Source organism: Amia ocellicauda, chromosome 18 (genome assembly GCF_036373705.1).
Source record: "Amia ocellicauda isolate fAmiCal2 chromosome 18, fAmiCal2.hap1, whole genome shotgun sequence".
NCBI classification, from domain to species: Eukaryota; Metazoa; Chordata; class Actinopteri; order Amiiformes; family Amiidae; genus Amia; species Amia ocellicauda.
Genome location: NC_089867.1, coordinates 9,703,181 through 9,727,434, shown reverse-complemented (window position 1 = coordinate 9,727,434; position 24,254 = coordinate 9,703,181). Strand labels below are relative to the sequence as shown.

At 37.8% G+C, this 24,254-nt stretch overlaps 1 protein-coding gene across 1 annotated transcript in view; it reads right to left on the bottom strand.

Annotated features, from left to right (window-relative positions):
* Nucleotides 1-18,153, bottom strand: part of snrka (SNF related kinase a) — a 48,361-nt gene extending 30,208 nt beyond the window's left edge. Inside the window, exons 1-2 of the mRNA XM_066691376.1 lie at nucleotides 17,946-18,153; nucleotides 12,114-12,837 (exon numbers count right to left, since the gene is read on the bottom strand). Coding sequence (XP_066547473.1) covers nucleotides 12,114-12,702 — 589 coding nt within the window. The 5' untranslated portion in view covers nucleotides 12,703-12,837; nucleotides 17,946-18,153. The remainder of the gene's footprint in view (nucleotides 1-12,113; nucleotides 12,838-17,945) is intronic.
* Nucleotides 18,154-24,254: the final 6,101 nt, after the last annotated feature.

Below are 24,254 nucleotides of genomic sequence, written 5' to 3'. Positions count from 1 at the left end.
GTACATTCAGGTTTTGACATGGAAAAAGAAGACATAGGCTATTATGGCCATAACAGTTAAATATATATATATATACATACAACCATAAAAGAAAGATGTATATATCCCCTTTATTACATTTTTTGTGTAGCCTATAATGTTAAAAGAATGTAACTCAGTTTTGATACCACTGGCCTGATCCCTGTAAGTAAAATGTATATCTCTTGCTTTATAATAGAAAAAAAGTGCTTGCTTTCAAACTGCAGTTAATCATCCAACACAATGTCTGCAGTAAAGTCAAACTGACTAATAGCCCGGAGGAAGAGAAGCTTTGCAAAGCTGTCTAAAGCTGGAAATGATAAAGTCCAGGCTCTAAGCAGAAGCCCCACAGTAGCTTTATTTTATCCCACCAATTCTTTCTCGTGATACAGACCTGCACTTAAGAAACTTCCATCCTAATCCTTAATCAGCTTAATAGAGGAGTGAAGAAAGCTGCCACATTTCCCTAAAAAACAGGCCCTGGACTTAGCCGGCTGTGGGAACTTGATAACCGAGCACGGGAGTAACTTAACCATGCTTGTTAAAGTCCTAAAGTTCATTCAGGTAAGTGGATAGACAGAGAGGGCACAAAGTCCAAACAATCTCTCTCCTCCAGCTACTCCCACATGTCAGAAAAATATAGGGCTGTTGTTGATAACACGTAAGGTTTGGTAAGTCTGGAATCAAATAAGAAGAGAGAATGACACAGGTTGTTTTTATCCACATTTGTCCCAAGGCTAGATCTGAATTTAGGAGTTTGCAATGGGGACATAATGGTGACTTGGATACTCTAAAGAAGTTGCAGGTTGAATCTGTCCTCTTAGTGCAAACTGCAGTCAAGTTGCTACCGAAAAGAAGTCAATGGAAAAAAAAGGTTGGAAAAGACACAAGATACATTACACTGCCTACTGAGAACCAAAAATCACTCTGGATTCAAAGTGCAGTATTGCTGTCAAGCATCGTGGTTAGAGTGCAATTTCCAGCACTCATACCAAATCTCATACAAGCTTTATCGCATACTGTAACAGGTTTTAGAAGCCATAATATTAAGCCAATGTCTATGACTCATAACTGTGCTATGTTTTATGAATCAAACCCAATTGAAGAAGAATAAATGCATGAAAGGGGATAGAGGCTTTCCAAAATATTTTAATTCCTTAAGAAAAACTCAGTTGACTTGGTAATAACGCAGTCAGATCAGCCTTCACATTTGTTTTATTCTTCGCATGGTTTACTTGGGGACAGGGGTGTCTGTCACTTTCAATTTATTTGAATAACAATGGGCAAATATTAAAATCTCCCTCTCGTCACAAATTAATCTGAGTACATATGATCAGTGACCAATGAATTATGAAATATCAAAATGCTTCTAGGCTAATACTTGTGTACAAGGCTGATGTTTAGCCTCAAATAACCTTGTAATGCTCCGTTTTAACAATCATTTGGAAATTGTATTATGAATTCAAATCCCTTTTATATGATCTCTATTTCCATGTCTATATTGGCTCTATTTGTTTATTATTTATTAGGCTATAACACAGCTTTGCTCACTCCCGCCTCAGAAAGCAACCTGGACATCAGAAGACTGCTTATGAAAACCGCCAAGCTATTTTATATCAACTCGAGACCCGATGTTATGGGATCAAGCTGTTCTCACAGGCACACTTTGTGAAAGGAAGGTATGGGCAGAATAATTCCACAGCTGACATGACTGGATTCTCCATCAACAGAAGGCTTTACCTCACTCTGTGCATCATGCATTTCCCCCGGCTCATTACAAATCCCTGGGCCTTGACCAATTCCAACAACTGATGTTTACCTCCTTTGATATCGGGCATCTGGGGAAACATGCATTACTTGCTGTAAGTACTACATTTTCTGCCTGTTTTCCAGAAAAATGTCACGTATTGAAACTTATATAATCTTTATTCCAGTCAGCAGCCTGTCTATAACCGACACATATGGCAGGAACAAAGCCCTGATTACGTAGTTAAGTTGTTGTTTTTTCCAATGTGCATGTAAACAACATTGGTTAATGGTAGTTTTTAAAGCAAAGTAGTTGTACGCGATTTAGGGGTATTTTCAATAATATTAAAAATAAATACTAATAAGCTCTCAATCATTAAACACTGGCGAAACAAAAAGGGATCAGTCAAGCACACAATATATCCGTTTTTCCCCCCTGAGGTCAGCAAGAGAGATAAGGTTAGCACTGTGGCTGCCAAAGCAAAAAGGAGGAATCAAATATTCCTGGCGTAAACTAGCTCCATCTAACATCTTGGGATGTGACATATGGCATCCTCTTCCTTCAGTGCAGCAAGAGGGTCTCCAAGGGCCTGTGTCTATTAAACAGAGTGGTCTTTGGAGTTTAATAGAAAATAAAACTTATGGATGCTTGTATTTCATTGCAAAGTAAATATGGTAAACGCATACCATTATACTTAGAAAATATATAAATAGAGAAAGACTGAACCTCTGTAGTTCCTTAAGAAATAGTACATCCCGGAAGTATGTTCTGAATACATTCTTGTAGATAAAGGAACTATTTCAATTAGTTTGTTCATTTGCCACTTTCTTGCTTTCAGAAATGATGACCACATTATAATAAGTTGTTACTTGAGCTCATCAATAATTGAGCTTGCTAATTATTTAAAGATAACCAGACAAGCAATGGGAAAACAGCTACAGTCTTTTAAAAGTAAGAGTAGCTTAGCAACAAGGATCTGGCCTCTCAATTACTCCATGAAATGCTATTAGCTCGACTAATGTTGGCAGAGCGCAGGACCAAGAACACTGTGTTAGTGCATATGACACCTCTGTGAACAGCGTTACATCAAATTTGTTATACTTGGTATTGTTAATATAACACTTCCTGTTTTGCAAAGAAATTTGTTGGGAAGGAACATTGCTATGGTTGTAAAAATCAAGCTCATCAAATAACTGGGGTGGGGGGGAAAAGCAAGAAAATGAATGTAAAATGTCGTTCCAGACAACACAATGTTTACTTATATTTACAAATATAACTTCTTATAATATAACATCAGACAGACACAAATGTTACAGCTGTGTGATGTCAATTTCTGGTTCTTCAAATAATGCATAATTTAAGACTATGTGTTTGTACGTCACTGCTACTTAAGTTTTCCATATCTCTGTATACGAGTGTGTGTTTGTTATTTTTCTTCATTTAAAACCATTGATAAATACCTTACTGTAGAAAATGATCTATTTCCTGCCTTAATGTGCTGCTCAGACCTGATTATGTTTCTCTTCATGTAGCCTAAGTATTTATGGTAGACTTTGCAGGCCGTGGTTATTATGGTTTTCCGTGCTCTTGTACGACCTGCCAAGCCCAGCATCGACTACGCTTATTGAGAAACGCTTTCTTTGTACAGGGGGAAGATTTCCGCAGTCGTACATTTCCTGCTGTAGCATCCGGTTAGTTGCGATTCCGCCAGGGGGGAAATGTTACGACGTCATGAATTTCAAAATGCTTAGTTTTCTCTGAATCAGTAGGGTTGTTTTTGCTCATCAACAAAATAATGTATGTAGTATGGATACGATTCTTTATGTTATTCCATATGGAGCTCACACAGCCAGGACTGTAACCCTGCACAAGTCTTGCAAGGAGTTCAGGCATAAGGAGGCCTGCATCTTTAAATATCAGATGATTGTCCTGTGCCACAGATGACTTAATGGTTAATCTAATCAAGAGCTGGAGGGGCGTCATGTCGGCTTACACAGAGCCAGGTCAGAGGATGCCTTGGAACTAGGGCGACCAAAAAATGTGGGGCAAGAATTAGGACAAAACGAACTTAAGAGCATCAGGAATTTACACACACGGTTGCGGCTCATTCACAATGGACTTCAGAGAATCTGGCACTCGCCAAAGGTTACCCTGGACACATTATCCCGCTATCCATTAATCGGTTCAGGAATTCTGCCATGTGTGGACTGCATACTCTGGGTGCCGTTTCCTAGTGCAGCTACCGTGGGATCACCTGCTGTCATAGGAATTGCGAGTCTGATTTTGTTACTATAGTGACATGGCGTATCATTTCGCCTTCCACAAAGGTTCCGCTGGCAGTCTGCGTTTGTTCCGATCCAGAATCAAACGGCATTGTTCTAAATAAAACTCCCCTTTCAACAGTGAGGTATAAATCATAGAAAAGAGAAGGAAAAAAAAAAAAAAAAAAAAAAAACAAACAACAACAACAAACTAACAGATGAAGTCGGATACATAGAGTAAAGATGTTCTCCTCCCTACCCCACTCTACCCAGGGGAAGGAATGCCAGGATGCACTCTTGCATTGCACTGTGTGATAGCATACGCATCACAGCAGTGGCTTAATTAGTATTTTTGGGATTTGTCACTTGGCAACTACTCCGGTGTAATGCACTACACTCACTAAGTATGCGAATATAGCATTCACCCTCTTCTTTACTTTATTTTATGCTGAATGAACTACTTGGTTTGAGAGTATTCTGCAGGAAAACAATGTTAAATACTACATGATGCTTTGGGAAGCACCAATAAATGCAAAAGAAGAAAAGTGGAAAGCAATCTGATTGGCTGCAGGGTGCTTGCATACATCATAGGTGTATTGGGTGTTTTAAATTCCTAAAGAAAAATGTGGTCTAGAATGCGAAACAAAAACATGCATATGAAGTCTCTCCCCGACATGAAATACCTAAAGGACAGTTCACCACCAGTGTGTACAACTTCCTTACATAACAAAGTTTCCATCACCATAGCAACCAAACTGCGTCACCATGTCTGCAACAAACAATGGTCTAAATAACAGCAGCCCATTCAACATGAAATCAGTCATGTATATATAGCACTGTGCGTGTGTAGGAAGAATTTATTCTTTTCACCAGGTGAGATTTACTTTATCGTGTTCACAGGAGATGTTACAGAAACGTTGTTTATTTTTCCCCTGTCCCCCAGCAACACAACACCTCGGCAGAAAAACACTGTAGCTTAGAGGCTTAGGCTATGTATTCTGTCTGCTACCAATAAAACATTTTCATCCACGCTTGTATATTCACAATAAACTAAACTACAACTGCTTAATTTCAAAATCATTGTGAATTTTCAAAATTTCCATACAGATGCAATGTTCTCCTCTGTACATTGGTAAACCACACAGATACTGCCACATAAAAAGGGATGGTAAAATTTGTCAAAGTTGCAAACTTCGATCCTCTGCCTTTTCCATTATTTTTAATATACACACTTTCAGAACCAATCAATGGCACCAAGAGTGTCCTAATGCAACCTGAATTAGCTAATGTCTCCACACACAGGCTACGGCTAAGTTGTTGATCAGATGGTGTGTTTTCAATTCAACAGGATAGGCCGAGACATGGATTAAGCTACATTCTTATAATAAGGTAAATTAACTTGTACTGCTTTTCTGATCAATTGCATGCTGGCACTTGGTTACAGTAAACTACATCACTAAGTGCATGCATTTGTAGATGTAAAAGGCTTCTGAAATAAATGAAAATTGTATTTTCCCATTAACCTTCAAACAAGCACACATTAACCTTCACATAATTGTTTCATATTCCTGTTCTTTGTTTATGGAACTATGCAGGAAAGTGGTGTGTGATGCTTTCTCCTCATCACAGATGAGAAAACATTGTGGGAAATGAAAAAAAAATCTCAACGTGCAATTAACATTTTCCTTCACAAATTCCAATACAATTCCAGTACCAGTTAAAGGTAAAGAAATCTGACATTTGAGAACAGTGTCTGATGGGAGCAATGGCAGACAAATACCAAAGCCAAGCCCTGATGCATGAATTGCTACAGCCCTTATCTTACCAGGCGCAATGTATTATTCATGCCCTGCATTAGGGAGTTTCAAAACATCAGCACAGTCTAACGGTTTAGGGACAGGGATTTCAGGGGAAAAAAAAAAAACATTGTTATTTCTACTGGGACCACATAAGGAATCGAAACAGATTCAAGACTGAAAAGATTATGTAATGGGAAGCATTGGGCACAATGTGCAAGGAAAGCACGAGCCAAGTTTTGGTTTGCTTGCTTTATGAAAACTATGAAAGAACATCCAAAATATTTTCCTATTCAAATTAGATATTCTTGATAATGAAACACAGGCCACAGACAGAAAATAACAGCAATACATTTCAATACCTCACATTGTTGAAGCCCACACACTCTGTAAAACTATATTTAACCCATCTGGACAGAAGCACTAAGCTGGCTTGCACTACAACCTAAGGCTGATTGGTTTTTTGTATATCTTGACAGATGTACATATAATTTATTTAACTACTTACATGCAAACATGATGTTTCATGCCATATTTATTTATTTACTCTGACCTGAACTACAATGCTTGGAGCCAAGGCTTGCAATCTTGTGTTATGGGCTTGTTTATTGTTACTGTGAAAAAAGTTAAAAAGCCCTCAATACCAATTGCTACTAGTATTCCCACAAGCAAAAGCTTATAATAGCTTATTTATTCTCTCATCTCTTTCCAGTGCATTGAAGGCAGAGCTGCCAAGATGCCCTGTGGAAAAGAGATAAAATGCTTAGATTGAGGTGCTGTCAGTACACCAATTGTAATATCTAAAATTACTTATCCTCAGCTTCCCTGTTGTGCACCCCAGGAAAAGAATACTTCATCCGCCAAGTGTGAACTTTGCAGAGTGAAATTGTGCAATGGACCCCTTGCATTATTTATCACATACCTAGCAGAAAATTATAGGTAAAAGAAATCGAAAGCGAAACCAATCAAACAGCTTCCCTATGTTATGCCTTGAAGGAGATGCACCCCATGATCAATCCATTATGCCTATTATAAAATCTTACAGCAGACAAATTCACTAAGTGAGACTTCTATAAATCAGCTAATTAGATAAGATATTTAAATCTGCAGTTTAGGATCGACCCCTTTATAAGTTTAAACTTTGTAAGAATAAATGAATGGGTTAAAGAGATGAGCTATGTTTTATAAGAGAAAGCAAGAGTTTTAGTTTTGTCCAATTTTCAATTATTTTGCACACCACAGATCCTGTACATATAGAAGCAATGTAAAAAATCAAAGAATGTGAATACTAGTGTATTTGTTGATTCTACTTAATGGGTCACTCAGCAATTCAATAGACCTACATACCTCAAACTTAAATAAATAGGCCTACATAAACACAGAAATAAATTTATGTTATGACTTCCGTTATATAATTGGCATGGGATATCATTCTGCAACCTAATTCTTCAAACTAAGCCAGCCCTTCATGTTCAAAAGCATGTCATTCTAACTTCTTGAAACATTCAATGGATGCATCTTATATGATAATCAGCATCCAAAATGGATTAATCACTACCATGCATACTTCATCCTTTCTGGAAGAGCATCTGTCAGGTAAAGAAAGCTAAGCAATTATATTGGATAGTCAATGTCTGTCCCAAGAGAGAATCCAAATGAGATCGAAACATTATGAGAACCCTTCCACTGTACCTGCCTTCAGTTAAACTCGACAATTTACCCCTGACGTAGTACAAGCCCTGCAGTCTGTGTTGCCATTAATGTTTGAACAGTCCCACATATGTTTATTTATAGCGCTCCTACAACACAGAAATGTCATTTCCAGTAAGAAGTGAGTCTTGACTTGTCTGCAGGAGTGCAGGGCCACAACAGCAGGAGAGCTCTTACAATCACAGATGCTCTTTCTCAGCCAAAATTAAACTGGACTTATGTTTTTTCCACAAGTCTTTAGAGTATCTACCATTTCATTTTTGTGTGGAGAACTCAAATTCATGATGTAAAAAGACATGAATACAAGCCAGTGAGGAATACTGCTGGCACACGTAGCATATGAAGAGCTGGACAACAGAAGTTCAATCCAGGACAGCTTTTAGGATATGTAGGCCTATATAATACACTGCAAAGGTCCTACACTGAAACAAGAGAACGGTCAGAAACTGCAGACCTGTGCTGACAGTTTTTATGCAAATCAGACCATGTCACACCAGCCACAACAACTTTACAATTCAACACTGTTGTGAAAATAAAAGTACCTTACATAGTGGACACGTACTGGCTACTGAACTGAAATTAACTTAATTTCACCCTTTGGATACATTCCACTTGTTGTTGTTGTTTTGCTGGTCTATTTTAACATTTGATCCCCCAGCTATAAGTGTAGCCTAATCCATGTATATGATATTAAAAATACTGCTGTTATCTTGCCTACTTCTTTGTCAACACACATCCCCTACAGAACCTGGTAACTGTATTTATTATAGAAAACCACAGGTAAAATATTTCATGTGAATTGTAGTTTTTGTAAAATTATATCCAGGTGCGTTTGGAATCCTGCAGTCTAAAGATTACACATACATGAAAGAGAAATCTGTTTTCTTTACAGTGGCGTGGCAGTGAAGTTACAAGTTATCTCTTACAAGATAACGTACAGATTGTTGTACCAGGGTGGTATGAGATGCATCACCTAGAACATTAGGATTCAGTGGTCTGTATTATTGCCCTGGGTGACTTTCAATAAATGCATCGAAGAGACGACTTCCACAACAGCTACACAAGCATTCGCAAAAAAAAAAAAAAAAAATCTTCATGCAAAACAGACGTGACTAACAAGAAAACATGACAGGAATGGAGGCGACACATTGCATAGCCTCTATCAATTTGAGTACAGAAAGAGGTTATTGTAGCACCTTATGTACTAGAATGTCAAGAATCAGTCCCAATTTAAATATTGTGTTTAAATAACACAAATGAAAAGATAACATTTTGCACTTTTAATCTAAATATTAGCATTCATTTTACATTACTGTACAGCAAGAAAAATGGAATAGGTTACTCCCAAAGCTATGTTGGTGTAACATCCCATCACAGTTTCAATAATTTCGATTTTAATAGGATTTGGTCTACTGCAACTTTGCATTGTCAAGCTGCTTCCTAACAGGAACAGTGAGTAATGAAAACTATAATGACAACTTAGTACATTTCAGCTGGGGAAATTAAGCAAGCAGAAATAAGCATCAATAAAACATTATAAAACTAGTACTTTATGAAATCCAATTTCTAATTTCAATGGATGATTTCTTTTTCTTGTTAAGTCTTAGTTTTCAGTAGGCCTACTAGTTCATTTGTTCTGTGTAGATTTTTGTCCCTTTGAGTACAAATTTACACTGAGTTCAGCATCATTCACTTGGATTATTTTATAACCACCTAAGATTTTTCAAACAATATGATTGGCTTGCATTCATATATTAATTAAATACATAAGAGGAGATGTGCACAGCCTTTTCTAACCAGATCTGCCACCTTTAAGCTTGTTCACTTTACAGAAACGAAAGCACAAGTCACCAGTTGAAGCCCTTGAAGTCAGGTATTCTCCTATCGCTTCATCAACACAGCCCAGCCTCGTCTTTTTGCTGTTGGTATGTACACTTTTATTGCAAAACCTACCCTGGGGTGCAAAATGTACTTTGTTGAAAGAATGAATACCACCAGCAGCACCTTCTCCAGTCACATTCCTCAAAACGTGTTGCTGACAAGCCCTGCGAACTAAGTGCCCCCGCCCATCCCGTCAGGAGCGCGCTGTACCAGTCTTCGCACCGGCCCGTTCCTACGTGACTGCATATCTTTAGGAAGGAAACTGAGACTTTTTAGAATTGCCCAGACAGCTCTCATTCATTCACCACGTAGCTGAACAACACACATTCCTCTAACCACCACCCTAGCCCAGGTGTTACAAATGACTAGTGCGTGAGACCAAAAGAACAGCGTTGGATGTTACACAAAGAGTTGTAGAAGAGGCCTGGAAATGAGTCCCGTTACTGTCTGCCAAGCGACACACCGCAAAACCTAACAGAACAAAAAGAACATTGTTATGGTTTTTATAGGCTGCGGCTCGATACAGGATCTCTGGAATAGTGATTCAATCCATCCTACCAAAGCACATAGCAACTTGACTTCATGAGATGTTAAGGTTAACAACATATGTAGGCTTGCTTCCGCTTTAATCTATTGGAAAAGAGCAATGCAGACACCGGTGTGTGTGTGTGTGTGTGTGTGTGTGTGTGTGTGAGGGGGGGGAGGATTACAATTTTAAAAAGAGGAATTTGCAGTTACCAAGGCCTTCACTATGTGATCCCTGCTGATTAAACAACTCCATATATCCTCTGATTAAATATTGAGCACACTATATTTAATTACCTTCTAATTTTTCAAACATCAATCTTCAACAGAACACTAGTCTAATACTTTCTCTTGGAGTGCACAGCCAGGTGAATGGTTTCAGGCTACAGAGCAGTTACAAGGTTACATATAGAGTGTACATTTTGTATCAAGATCTCAAACATTTCTTCCAGTCAAAAAAAATGAATAAAGGGTGGTTAAATTGGGGGGGAAAAACAAAACAAAAAAACATCCAGCTCAGAAGTCTAGTGAACCATACTGATACCTTTCCCACGCTCACCACTTATAGATGTTAATATCTGCCAGAAAGACACTCAGATTACATCATAACCCCATAACAGACTATGATTGCAACCATCAGGAGTACTCAATCCTGATGAAGCTTGACATTGTGAGGAACAGAAAGTGCCACTATGCCCAGCTTGAGCTGACACAATTGACAGAGAGGACATATTACAACACTTTAAAGATAACTAATATTCCCCAAACATAATGCATGTAGTGCAGCAGGTGTTTTAACAGTAATAGTGCTCGAGAGATTATATCTGCCCGACCTTGTTGTAAGTGGGAGCTGGTTTTACTAGACCCCAAAAAAGCCTTCTCTCCAAAATGGGTCTCCCACCCTATCAATAGATAGGCCTACAAAATTAAATTAAACCTTTTAATGCTGCAGGTCATTTTTTTAAAACACACTCTTAAGATATAAACCTCCAAGGAGTGACCCTTGGAAGTTTATATCTTAAGAGTGTGTTTTAAAATCATACATTTTCTCACAAAAGAAGAAAACATGAATTATCTCTTCCGTGAAATCGACACAACATACTTCAAACAAAATGTATTTAATTAAACTAAATTACTACTGAGTGCAACATGACTCAACACTCTTCTGATGGCAGTGTATAATAACTAAACCTGGTTGGAGAGAGGAAGGTGTTTCACAACTCATGCAAAGATCTTCACGCATGAATACTATAGAGAACAAACAACAACAAAAAGGAAGTAGTACTACATGCAAATACAGTGTATATCCTCTAACAGAAAACAGCATCGCACCTAATAAAACACACAATGGCTATTTGCTTTTAAAAACAGGCACAGATAATATGTTTGTGCAGCAAACCACCTGCAATTCACATTGCTCGGCCAATCGCAGACATTTTACAAGCCTGGCACACACTGTACTTGGCTTTATTTTAAAAGCCAGTTCTATATATGGCGTTGTACAGGCCACAAAAAGTGTATCACATTTTAGTTTCCATTCTAAAAATAAAAACAGCTTTCCTCACAAAAATCCACTGTGAACAACATCAAATAAAAATGAGTGTAACAAATTAGATCAACTGCTGACAAAGATCATGAACAAATGAACTATGAGGACCTTCACTTTAAAAAGACTTTAAAAAGCTGCGTAATTAAGAGCTCAGGTTAACACAACAGTACTTCCCCTAACCACAACTATTTTCAGAACCGGAAGAGGTGTGAACATGCTTTACATTCATTTTACAATACATGCTTTAACATGATAAAAAGTGTTAGAAAAAAAAGTTATTAAAAAAAAAAAAAAAATTAATAAATTTAGCGCTCATAGACTCTGCCGGAAGATACCTGGCAGCCTTTACAGCAGTGACATGAACTGTCCAGTTTCAAACTACTGCACAATCCAGTGGTTTATTTAGAAACAAAATCAATCCACAGAAACCAGACTACCCCAACAACGCTCGTTTGCCAAGAGCTTTCCAAGAATGAAAAACAAAATAAAATACAATATTTCCTAAACAAGTGAAGCAAACATGGGTAGAAACAATTAAAAATAAATATATATATATTCTTCTTTTGTTTAATTTGCAGAATGGCAAGGGAGTAAACCCATTCACTGTCCTTTAATCAGGTACTTACCGACTGCCGGAGCATCGTACTCGTCTCCCAACAGGATCTCCGGGGCCGAATATGCCAGAGACCCACAGCTAGTGGTCAGCTTCTTGCCCGGCTGGAACTTGTTACTGAAGCCAAAATCGGTGAGCTTGACCAACCCCTGCTTCTCGAAGAACACCACGTTCTCGGGCTTCAAGTCCCTGTGCACCACATGCAGTCGATGGCAGTAGGAGATGGCGTGGACTATCTGGGCAAAGTACTTCTTGGCCAGCTCCTCGCTCAGCCCTTCCTCGTGCTTCATGATGTAGTCGAACATGTCTCCGCCATCGCCCAGTTCCAGGATCAGGTAGAGCTTGGTCTGGGTGTCGATGACCTCGTACAGCCTAACGATGTTGGGGTGCTGCACCAGCTTCATGCAGCGGACCTCCTGGAAGAGGTGACCCGTGGCCACCGAGTCCAGCTTGGTCTTGTCGATGACTTTCACCGCCACCTTCTCTCCCGTGAAGACATGGCGGGCGAGCTTGACCACGGCGAAGTGGCCCCGGCCCAGCGTTTTATCCAGGTCGTACAGTCCCGCAATCTTGCCATCGTACCCTCGTTTGAAACCTGCCATGCCCGCCGTCTCCCCCTCCGATGAGCGACCAGACGAAGGGGCTGAGGAATCGTTTTAAAGCACTGGGAGTCTCACGGATTACTTCAACACGTCCATTATATGTGTGTAGCCCATGATGCCAGCCTTTAAACAGCCCTTTGAAGGAGAAGAACACAAAAAACTGTTAGATCTTCTAGCAACACAAATATGTTGCAGAGACGGCACAAGCAACTCAATACCCCTGTCTGGTCACTTCAAGAAATCCAAAGAAGCACCTAACTCATGTAAAAATAATGATCCACTTCAATCCATTCCATTCATTTTGTAAGTTAATGATGCATAATAATGATATCTTAAACATTTTGCCCCAAACCTTTTTTTCTCCTCCCTTCCTAACCACATCGTATTATTCTATTAAGGATTACAAGGCATGGAATTTACTTCAAATTCAGCTCTAAAAACAAAGACAAATGCAAGAAGTCATTTCCCGCTGCCGGAGGAACAAACACAAACAGGTCTGTACTTCAGTTGAACTAGGTTCGTAGGAAAATAGAATCAATACCTAGTAAAAGAAATGTCAAGGTTATGGCATGGGAGTACTGTGTCCTCACCTAGGAGTCTCATTCACCCAAGGAATTACACAAGTGTGAACATGTAAACTGCATGCTACAGCATATCAACTGGGGGGGGGGGGGAATGCCTTACTGGGTAGGACCTGTACAATTAGTTTGGATATAAATCATCTTGAAGGAATTCTCAGTTCATCCCACTGTTCTCAGGTAATGAGTAAGAAGCTCAGCAACTAGTTAAGAAAAAAATTGAACAGTTTAAATTTCTCAATAATCCTTCGCTCGTGTCAACGCCATGAATCATACTACTGCAGACAAGAAGAAACTAGGGCTAGATTAAATCAAATCTTTGACCACCCCCTCGCCACCGTACAAGGAAAAAGTTGTATGGTGAACTGTAGGCGTTACAGATGTAACTATGCACTGCCATAAGATTTAGGACTCTTATTATAATATAATTTGGGGTGCTTCTATTATATTTTGACAACTGGAGTGAAGAGAAAGTCTCCACATCTTCCATTCAATAAAAATGACAAACAGCTGTGTGTAATAATTATAGCTAATACAAAGCATTTTGAAAAAATACATTAACAACTTGATATTTTAGTGCTGGTTAGTTGACACACCTTTCAAAGTTAAGATCTCTCTACGTATACAGAATTTAAGATTTAATTTTGTCTTGTAAATCAATATTCTTCTCTCAATCACCTCATAATTCTGCCAGAATGAACAGATGTATAGAATACATGATGTACACATAGGTATACTCACATTATTTTATTTATGGCGTAATATGAAATCCTACCGGTCACCTACAACAAACGTGTGATAATTTCCGCTTCACTTAGTTTTGTTTTTGTTTTTTACTTCGCTGCCGTCGAAAATGGTCTCCTCAAGTGGAAAGAATTGTGTAACGTTAGTAAGCCACAGAAACCCCTTTCAGAGTCACTGATGCTGTACTCTAAGATAATTCATTCTGTTGACAGAGCTGCAGGATTTCATTGACTTGAACACAATCATGTCAAATTTAAACAGGAACAGGTTGTGGTTCATTATATAGTACAGCATACTAAGTTTAATTTTTTAGCCACGGTGATGAATGACTGCAAGATTCAAGTTTAAGTCCTTTATACAAGACCTATGCATTTGTATAATTATAACCTATAATATAAGGCCATGTCCTTCTTTAACAATCACCTTTAAAATATAGCCTAGTTTGCACATGTTTAAATACTTTTAGATTATGTTTTTGAACAGTGTGTGAATATAACAGCACACACAGGGGAAATTACAATTCACAAGAAATGCTAAATAACAAAATACATAAATAAGAAGTTACAATTTATTGTCCAATCTCTCCAATGGAGATTGTGCAAAAGATATACCTTCCAAAACATATGATACATTAACCAAGTTTGACTGAGCTGCCCAAGTTACATTGGGTTATCGTGCATCAACCTTAAAACACAGAACAGCTGCCTGAATTTGTATTGATTTCCCATCCAGAGTGAATTAAAGCTATGGGCCACACTTTGCTGTGAGTGCAAGGCCAAAGTCCCATTTTAAATGGTTTAATTCAATTTTTAGAATATGAAACTACAGTATCAGAATAGTAACTTGATTGCAGAATGACAGAGTTGTGTTCGTATTGGACTCTCTTAGATTGGCATTGTAAACAATGATGATAATAATAATATTCACTATTATTATTATTATTACATCCTATCAGAAAATTAACCTTAACCACTAAATACTGCTGGAAATTTAAACCTGTAAATTCACTGAATCAACAGTGCTCATTTAGCCCATGGCACAAATTATTTGGCCCAGATGAAGTTCAATACCCTATTAAGTCTAGCTGTACATTTAATATATCCACAATGTTATTGCTGAAAATGGGCTAACCACTTCAAACAAACAATGTAAACATACCTCATTTTATATGCATATAACTAGTTCATAAAGTTGAATAAAATTGGAAATATCCAGAATACAAGACAAATGAACCAAGATAATCTCAGAATACAATATTCAACAATTTAAAGTAGGCTACACTCAAGCAATGCATACTAGTAGCACCAGAAGGGGCAGATTGATACTGCCATTGTATTTATTTAGCTATGTAAAGCAACTTGGAAGTTTTTTTTATTATTATTAATATTAATAATAATGTAATGCTGCTGTCTCTATTATACAGAGGAAGTATTGGGCCCTAAACATAACATTCTTGTTTGACAACAGTAAGTTCAACTTTCAGTCTATTCTTTTGAAAAAATACTGGATGGGCAATGGATCCATAAAATATGCTTGTACATGTGCACCGTGACTCTTGGGCTTGGTCAATATGAGACTGATGCTTTGAGATCAGTGGGAAGACATTACAGACAGCTAAGGTGCTTCCAAACCAAATTCCCATCAGACCCTGTTCACTATGGTGAGGGGAAGCGCAATACTGTAGCCTATGCTTTCCATTACAGATGATCAAAGAGACTGAGTGTTTATAACTCAGTGGTCAGCAAGAGATGCAATTCCTTCATCTTAATGACATATCGAACTGAACCAGGCGCAGACCTTTCACTGTCGTTTAGCCGCCGATTGATAAAAGACACCAAGAAATTATTCTGCACTGTTGTAGGGAAGGACTGAAGCCCCCCCACTGTTAACGTCTTAACATCCCCGTCTCTAAAAACTGGCTTTAAATATTCTGCATCATCTGCTCCACTTTCTATGTCCTTCTGAGGCGAAGAATGCAGTCTGTTTACACCAAACAATTTCCCCGTTCCTTACTTTTCAAACACCAGCCAATTCTTTACAGGTTCAAGAATACCGCTGATAAATATATATATAGCTTTTTGCATCTTTGCCACATTCTCTTTTGTTTTCTAGAATGAAAACTAAACCATAATTCCATGACCTCCTTCTCCAAGGCAAGTCGTAATACTGACTGCCTGTCTGCTGGCAGATTAAGCATTACAGTACAGATTCAAACAGTCTTAAGGAGATGCTGGAAAACCAACAGAGCTGGCTTGTTGGTGAATTATTCAGAGAGTTGGGCTGCTGTTGCTGGAGCATGCCATTTTGAGATATCCACTGTGGTGCGGAGACACGGTTATAATATAATAACACAGGCGCAGATGTTGTATGAACCGTAAGGTCAAATAGGCCTATATCATGCTCTTCGACTTTGTAAAGAGTTTCATGATTTTATTTTCTATATTAATTCTGATCTTCATTGATCTGTACTTTATTTAAAAATAGTATGTATCTGCAAATAAGCTGTGATACAGAATGATGTATTAAAATTGTGCATTTGTAATATTTCACAGTTGCAAGAATAATGTTGCAGTTTGTTTATTGTTTTTAATACTACACAACTAAAACATACAAATATAGTGTGCCTGTGTGAATAACTGTACATCAAGAGCATTTTTTGTCATGGCGTATTGAGTCTACCCATCTACAGAGAATGTGGGTATCACAGTAAGGTGCATGGCTCTGTCCAGAGAAAACAAGACAGAAAAATCATCTATTGCATCTGGATCCTGAGTTGAGGTCTGATAGCGGCTCTGATGTGCAAAATGTTCTACTTTTTGGGGGGGAAGGGCAGCTGTTGTCAAATAAGTGTCCTTTCAATTGTAACCACTGGCCCAGTGCAGCGCGCATCTGACATGATCCTCTAAAGACAAAAACCCGGGCGTGTTGACTTGCTATTTCAAGGACCTGTCAACCCAAACAAATGGTTAGAGCTGCAGGGTGCATTTCGGCCATCGCCATGCCGCCGAGATCACATTTTGTGAATGGACACAAGGGTCAGCTTTTCCCCGTTTTCTGATTTGATTAAGAAATGTATGATTCCTATCCAATTGCCATTGCAGTTCTCACGTACGTCCTGTAACGCAAGAGCACTATGCTGGAATTAGAGCACATGGTACAGCTCAGCTCGTCTCTACAAGAATATGAATACACTACCCGTCTTCATTCACAGAAAGGGACATAATCAGACTGGCTGACAGCGGCTGCACCGCCATTGTGAATGCATAATGTGTGTGAGACAGTATTTGGAATAAACATGGGTCATGATTTTACATTTTAATATTGATATTGACAGGAGAGAGGTTATTTCCCAGGGACTCATTGCAAAGCCCCGGCTAGCATTATAACAAATACCTAACCTACATTATATTCCGTAAGGTTAACTAGGTATCCCTTGATTGTTATTTTCTGTTATTTAAAGTCTGCATTTAATGTCAATGGGACCTGATAAGAAATCATGCTTTATATTATCAAAGCAGTCGGTATGCATTGGATTTAGTGGTCTAGCTGGATGCTGGACTGGAAAGGCAATTCATGCAAAGCAGCGAATAACAACACCTCGGTAATAATATTGCTGCCATCCAGTTCCCTGCGAAATATAATTGCACACAAATAACTGGCCTTTGAAGTTTGCTAGCGTATCTGGAACAAAGCGATGCCCGTGAATGCTGGATGTCATGTCTGAGTGGTGACTAAAGTCGCAGTCTGTGGGATGCACATGAAGTACACATATACAGCCAACTTCTGTCCGTGGCGTGAGGACCATTTTCCACAGGGATGGGGATCCTCAGAGGCCCAGGCAAGAGCGGCACACAGAGCCTCCAGTCGCCGCGCTTCAACTCGACATCCACAGCAACATGAAATGGCGAAGAGATCACTTACCCCTCGCTGCAGAAACGCCAACATTGAACCCGTAAAACCAACGTGAAAACCAGCTCCTTCTGCAAGTCAGGCTAGCGTCTCTGGCCTCGACCGGAGTTGTATATATTTAAAAGCAACAGAGGGCGGTGCGATAGGTCTTCCGTGTGAAAGTGCGCTGTGTGTCTCCGGAGCTCTCTCTGTTCCCAGGCAGCGCATTGCTGAACTGCAGCTCCGCCGAAGCGCCCTCCTCCCTCACGCCACTGCGCCTGCGCGGCGGGGCTCAGCCGCATCCACTGCTGACGTCGCCACTGACGTCGGGCCGTGAAAAATGTAGTGGGCAAAATTGTCAATCGTTTGTCTGTTTGTTTATTAGTCAGTGTTTGCAAAGTAGTTGGCTTAACATATTTGATATGTTGATTATGCAATGCAAATAATGATGATTATGGTTATGCGTGGTTGAATCATTGGTAGCTGTGTCGGTTTGTCATGCATGACCTGTAAAGTTTTAGTTCCAGTTTTAGTTTGTAAGCCTGCATTTAATTATACTAGTATTAAATAAACCTCTAGATGTATAGATACTTTGACAGACAGATGGATGTTTGTGGTGGCATATTTTTTACATTACCAATATTTGGGAATAGAATGATTTACCTAAATAATGTAATATTACAGATTCTTGAGAAAGTCTCAGTCTTCAGCTATATTATGAATGTAGTCAAACTGGCCAAAATATAAACATATAACTAGAAATAGATATATCATAGTTATTTGTTTAATCTGCCGTAGCTTTTATTTTATAATACAGTGTCGGGGTGATGCCAGATTAACATGATTCTGACAACTCCCTTAGTGACGCAAGACCAATTTGCCCTGGCATCCAGGTGGGTCTCTGACAGCTGCTGCTTGAATGAAGGGATTGTATCATCACAGGATTAGTGTTTGAAGACAGAAGTGGTTGATGCCTTGAGGTATGAGACATATATGCTGGCTGTCGAAAGAAGTTGTACTACTGACTTACTGAAAGGTTTACAGTCACCTCTCCTCTCAGTCACTTTCAGACTTTCAGATCCTTAAGTAATTGAGATGGTCGTAAATCTGGGTCTGCCGAAAGGTTTATTCTGTTAAACGACAAGCCTCAAGTAGGGTAGAGCAGGACTATACAGAGACATACCATGGCAATGTATTTGTTATTCCAATTGAGATATTCTGTATCCACTGACCTGTTGCAATGTTAGTCTGTGAGGGAAGCTGTAAAACAAGTCAATATGTTTTCCTCTTAAGTATTATGGGGAGATTCAACAATGTGTGAATGATGAAAAGATTAAAATGGGGCAGAGATTATTACTACTTATTTTAAATAGATGTATCAAGGTAGGAGGGACAAGAGTTTCAGTCTAATCGCCCCCAATAAAGTAATGTTTTGCTAATTAAGAAATGTGGTGGAGAGAGAATTGCTCTGTAGGATTTGGGGGAGTTTGTTTAAAAAAAAAAATGTCAGTTTTGAGTGAGTTTTAGTTGTCCTTGCGAGACCTTTCATCGTAACCCAAGTAAAATGTTGAGAATTGAACTGATTATTTATTTTTCACTCTGATGGAACAATTTATAATGCAGAATGAAGCATCTTGGTAAAATCATTAAATTGTGTCAAATGCTAGTTTCAAATGCTAAAAACTATAAAGCAGATTGGAAGGAGCATGTTTTAAAATAATTCCTGAATGGGAACTTTCATCAGACTACAGCAAAAGACTGTAGTGGTGTGCCCAGAAGGCCAACTAGACCATCCCATTAACTCAACAGTACAAAGGGACAAACTGAACTTCAAAGTCATCAGAATAGACTGGCTAAATAAAAATAACCTTTTTCGACTCTGACCTTTAATGCTATTTTTTTTTTTCTGTAACAGTCTCTTGAAAATTCTCAGCTGAATATCAGCCTCCTAACTTTGTTGAACACATTAACTATTGGCAACATATGATGGCACAAAAGTTCAAGAATTACTTGCTGTGCCTTTAACAGTCAGGTATTTCATAGTGATATTTAACCAATTATTATGCAATATGTACAAAGATCATAAACTGTATATGAAGACTCTGAGGATTGCACATGTGGGCCAACTGCTTTAAGTAAGTTATGCACATAACTATTGGGAAATCAAACAAAAGGCCACTGTGTTATAGAAATAGATAATGAATCATTCAGAAGAGTAATATAAATCCATAATGCACATCCAAGCAGATTTAAATGAGTACTTAATTTGGTATTTTTTTCTGAGAATATTCTATTCTCAGCAGTATAATATGGCCCTGTGGATTTTGAACTCACACCAAAAATAGCACTTGTGGCAGGAAGTGACAGAGAATGTAACCGAAGACATGTTCAATGACTAAAAAAGAATTGTGGCAAAATAAACTATAATTTTAACACTCTGGTGGTCCTTAATATTTTGATTACTTGAAATGTGAGTTGGTTTTAACTTGGCCTATATTATAACAACTATAACCTAAATATTAGCACTGTTAAATTCCTCTCTGTCTTATGACAGTAAAACAATTATGTGCCTTAGTGGCAAGTATGTAAGCAGAGGATGCCACAGGGATTAAAACCCCTGTTCGGCATTTAGTTATTCAATCATTATAGGTTTATTTATTTCTGTATGGATTACTTGCTTAGTCACCAGATGTTTAGAAAGAGAACATATTTTACAGTGGCAATAAAGTAATAATTGGGAGGGTATGTCATACTAAATTACTTTTCTTGGCATGTTGTTATTTTATATATATCTAAAAAAAATAGGCAATTATACAGTAGGAATAATCGATAACTTGGTTTGGGGATGGTGGGGAACATGAGTCAGTCGACAGTATATAAAAGGTAGAATTGTAGGTGTTGTGTGTACTTCTATCGTGTTTGAAGGAAGGCAAGAAATTAGTCAGTCAGTCTGTTCAAATTCACAGTATGTATACTCATAAGCGGAGTCCGTATGGTGACACTTGGTATAAAAGTATTTTTTCCACATTAATATTTACATGAATGACCATATTAATTGAAACAAATACAGAATAAATATAATAATCTGGGTTCAACATTGACTACTGGGTTCGACTACAGTCTACAACCGACTTCGACTACAACCTAGTTACAAAGAAATATAGTAAGAGTGGCTTCTTTAAAAAGACTTATGAAATCCATTTGTAGTTGTATTCACAACCTTACTAGTTACACTATAAAGAAGATGGGCTGAATCATTTCCTCTCTCATAGCATGTTTCAGAAATATACTCAGCTCCTGGTTGCTTAAAGTGTTCAAACTATACCGTCAATGAGGCTAAAACCCCAACAATAAAATATGAGTAGGTACTAAAGTCCCATCAATGAAGTTGCACATTCACATTTTTGGGGGATTTTAACATGGAAACTTTAAAGATTAGGTTTCCTATCTATTTAGACAATTTAGTTTTTAAAAGTGTTCCTACGCCTTTGTTTTCATAATGTATCATCGGAAATATGAAACTTAACCCACTCTGTGTTTATTCGATTTTTTTCCCATGAATAGACAGTATTTGTGTTAAACAAAAAAAAAATCTTACTGCCTGCATTGGTGCTTTGTGACTCATGATCATTCGTGTTGATTGACTCATGTTGAAACGGCTGTTTGATTTGTGACGGTATTGTTTTTCTCTTTTCTTTTTTTAGCATAAATTCAAACGCAAGTTGGATGCTGAACATCAACATGGAATACTATCCATGTAATCTACAGTTTAGTTTCTTAGATTTCTAAATCAATATTAAACTTGGTTCATTCCAAATCTGTAGAGTAGATTCAGTTTCTTATAATCCAAAATTGTATGGGCAGAGTATCTCCTGGTTTCTATTCCACTTGAGCCCTTTATTAGATAAGTGAACTCCTTAGTCCCTTTCTGAAGTTTTGTTCCCTTGCAATTTATCAGTTGTCGCAGCAATACAATACCTAGTCATATACAGAGTCAGCACAACCTCAGTCTAATCTGTGCAGCAGAGGACATGTGATGTCCAAAAGGGATTGACAAATATCCTTGTTTGTGACATCACCATGGATACCAGACACAGTATAGCAGTTGCAAACACTTTTCAGTCACTTCAGGGTTTAAAAATAAATAATTTGGAAACTGAATGTCTTAGTGGGATGTTTCTTATTGTATAAATTACCTTTAAAACCTTAACCTTTCTAATACTAGAGTATATCATTGGAGGTACTTTTGTACTTATTTTGAGACAATTCATCTTATGGACATAAGCACTATATTGCCAACCAAGAGAGTTAAAAGACCAATTCAGTGTTTCTTGGCACAATATAAACCTTGAGATTTATTTTATGAATACATGTGAAAGTGAAAATAAGTCAGCTTAGTTCTATTCCAGTTTGTGACAGCAATAACATTATTTAATATGAAGGTACTCCAAAACTAGATTGAATTATATTAAGGAGAAAAGCCTTACAGGCATGTACAAAAACATAAAAAGAAATACAATTAGACTGCCGCTATTAAAGCAAGCATAATATGTTTATGTCCTCCAGTCTCTAATCTCATTTTACACTGCACTAAATTTAAAACTTGAAACATAGGGGAGGAAGACCACTAGTGATGAACAGTGGTATTACATAAGACTTTCAACCTCTGATATGTCGAAGTGTAAAGCTTCTAACATTAATATACATTTAAATATATATTTCATATGGTTGCTTCATAGCAGCATTTGTGGGAAAAGTATCTGGATCTCTAAACATTCTTAAATGTAGGATTTATTTATACGCACTAATAATCAGTTTTCCTTCTTTACACCAGGATGAAGTGGTCTGGTTGATTTTTCATGTGGCGTCCAATGTTGAGGCTTACAATTAAGTGAGATATACATTGTTAAGTAGACACTAACAAACAAATATGGCATATCCACAACAGTAGTAGGCGCTAATACCAGTTAGCTTGCTTAAAACAAGACCTAATTAAATGACCTCACCAATATTATCCACTGCCATGGTCTTCGTCCATGTCTGATTTGCAACAAACAATACTTCGATTGTAGGATTGTGTAGAATTATGCTTGATGAAAACAAAAACATAGAGATTTGTGCACACCTTCAATCTAACAGTGCATTGTGCAGTTTTTGAACACTAACAAAGTTAGGGCCTCATACTGGATAACAAAAGCAAACCTTTTACATTTGTAAGTAATGTAAGAAAATCATAAGACAGGAGAGAGAAAAAAAAACATACAGGTAAAGTAAAGCATCACTCGTGAAGAAGAGACAATCTATCTTAAACTTTAGCCATACTTTCATTAATTTATACAGTATATTAAAACTCTCTAGTCTTGAAACCCTAGTTTTCCTAATGTATAATTTACCATATCTGTCAACACAGTTCTCCCGTCCATTTAATGGGCTGTAGAATCTTTGCCAGGAATAAACTCTCCATTTATGAATCCCCATCAAATGAGGCCCTCTGGTGGCAGGCTTAAAAAGTAATGTGGATGCGTAAACAGTCCATAATAACGTTTTCAGATCATGAAGATGTAATAGATGTTAATGATGTAGTCACTTTAGGACATTGTTTTGTGTGTGTGTCATTTACAGAACACAATGCCCTAAGTGAGAATAATGAACCAGAGATGTTGTATCTAATTAATGTAAACATGAGAGAATGTTCATAACCCTTGAAGACTTTTTTTTTTTCTTTTAACAATTTTAATATGTTTTGCCTTGACCATTTAGTATGGTACTGCAACTCAGACAAGACTTTTGTTTTTTCTTTCATCTGCAAAACCAGCCAAAGAATAAAGGCTGTCCTAGTGATTTCAAAAAAGTCAAGTGCTGTGTACATTGGAAAGGATTGCTTCCCTTAATACTGAGGCCAGAATCTGAATTAAAAACAAATTATCTCCCATGGGAACTTAAAATTACAAGCCTGGTCCCTTTCGTTTGGCAGAGGCTTTTCACTTCAACACAATGGAAACCTGAAATTTGTAATTGGTTGGCAGGTCAGTCTTCATTTAATTCGAGCCCGTCTCCTACTTTCAGTTTGCATCACACAACAAGACACAAGGAGCTGCTCCATCTGGTGTAATCAATTTCTCAAAGGTCTTGTATTTCAGTTGAAGTTGATTACCTAGAAATTAGTCGCTTAAATATATTCACCATTGTCTGTTAAACATAACTACAATTAATTTAGATTTGAAGAGGTCAGACAAGAGCCAAACTTACTCTGCAACTTTCCCTTGACATAAATTGAAGCGGTAATGGAAAATGGGCGTAGAAAAATAATTAGAACGTTCTGAATGCCAAAGTTGACCATTT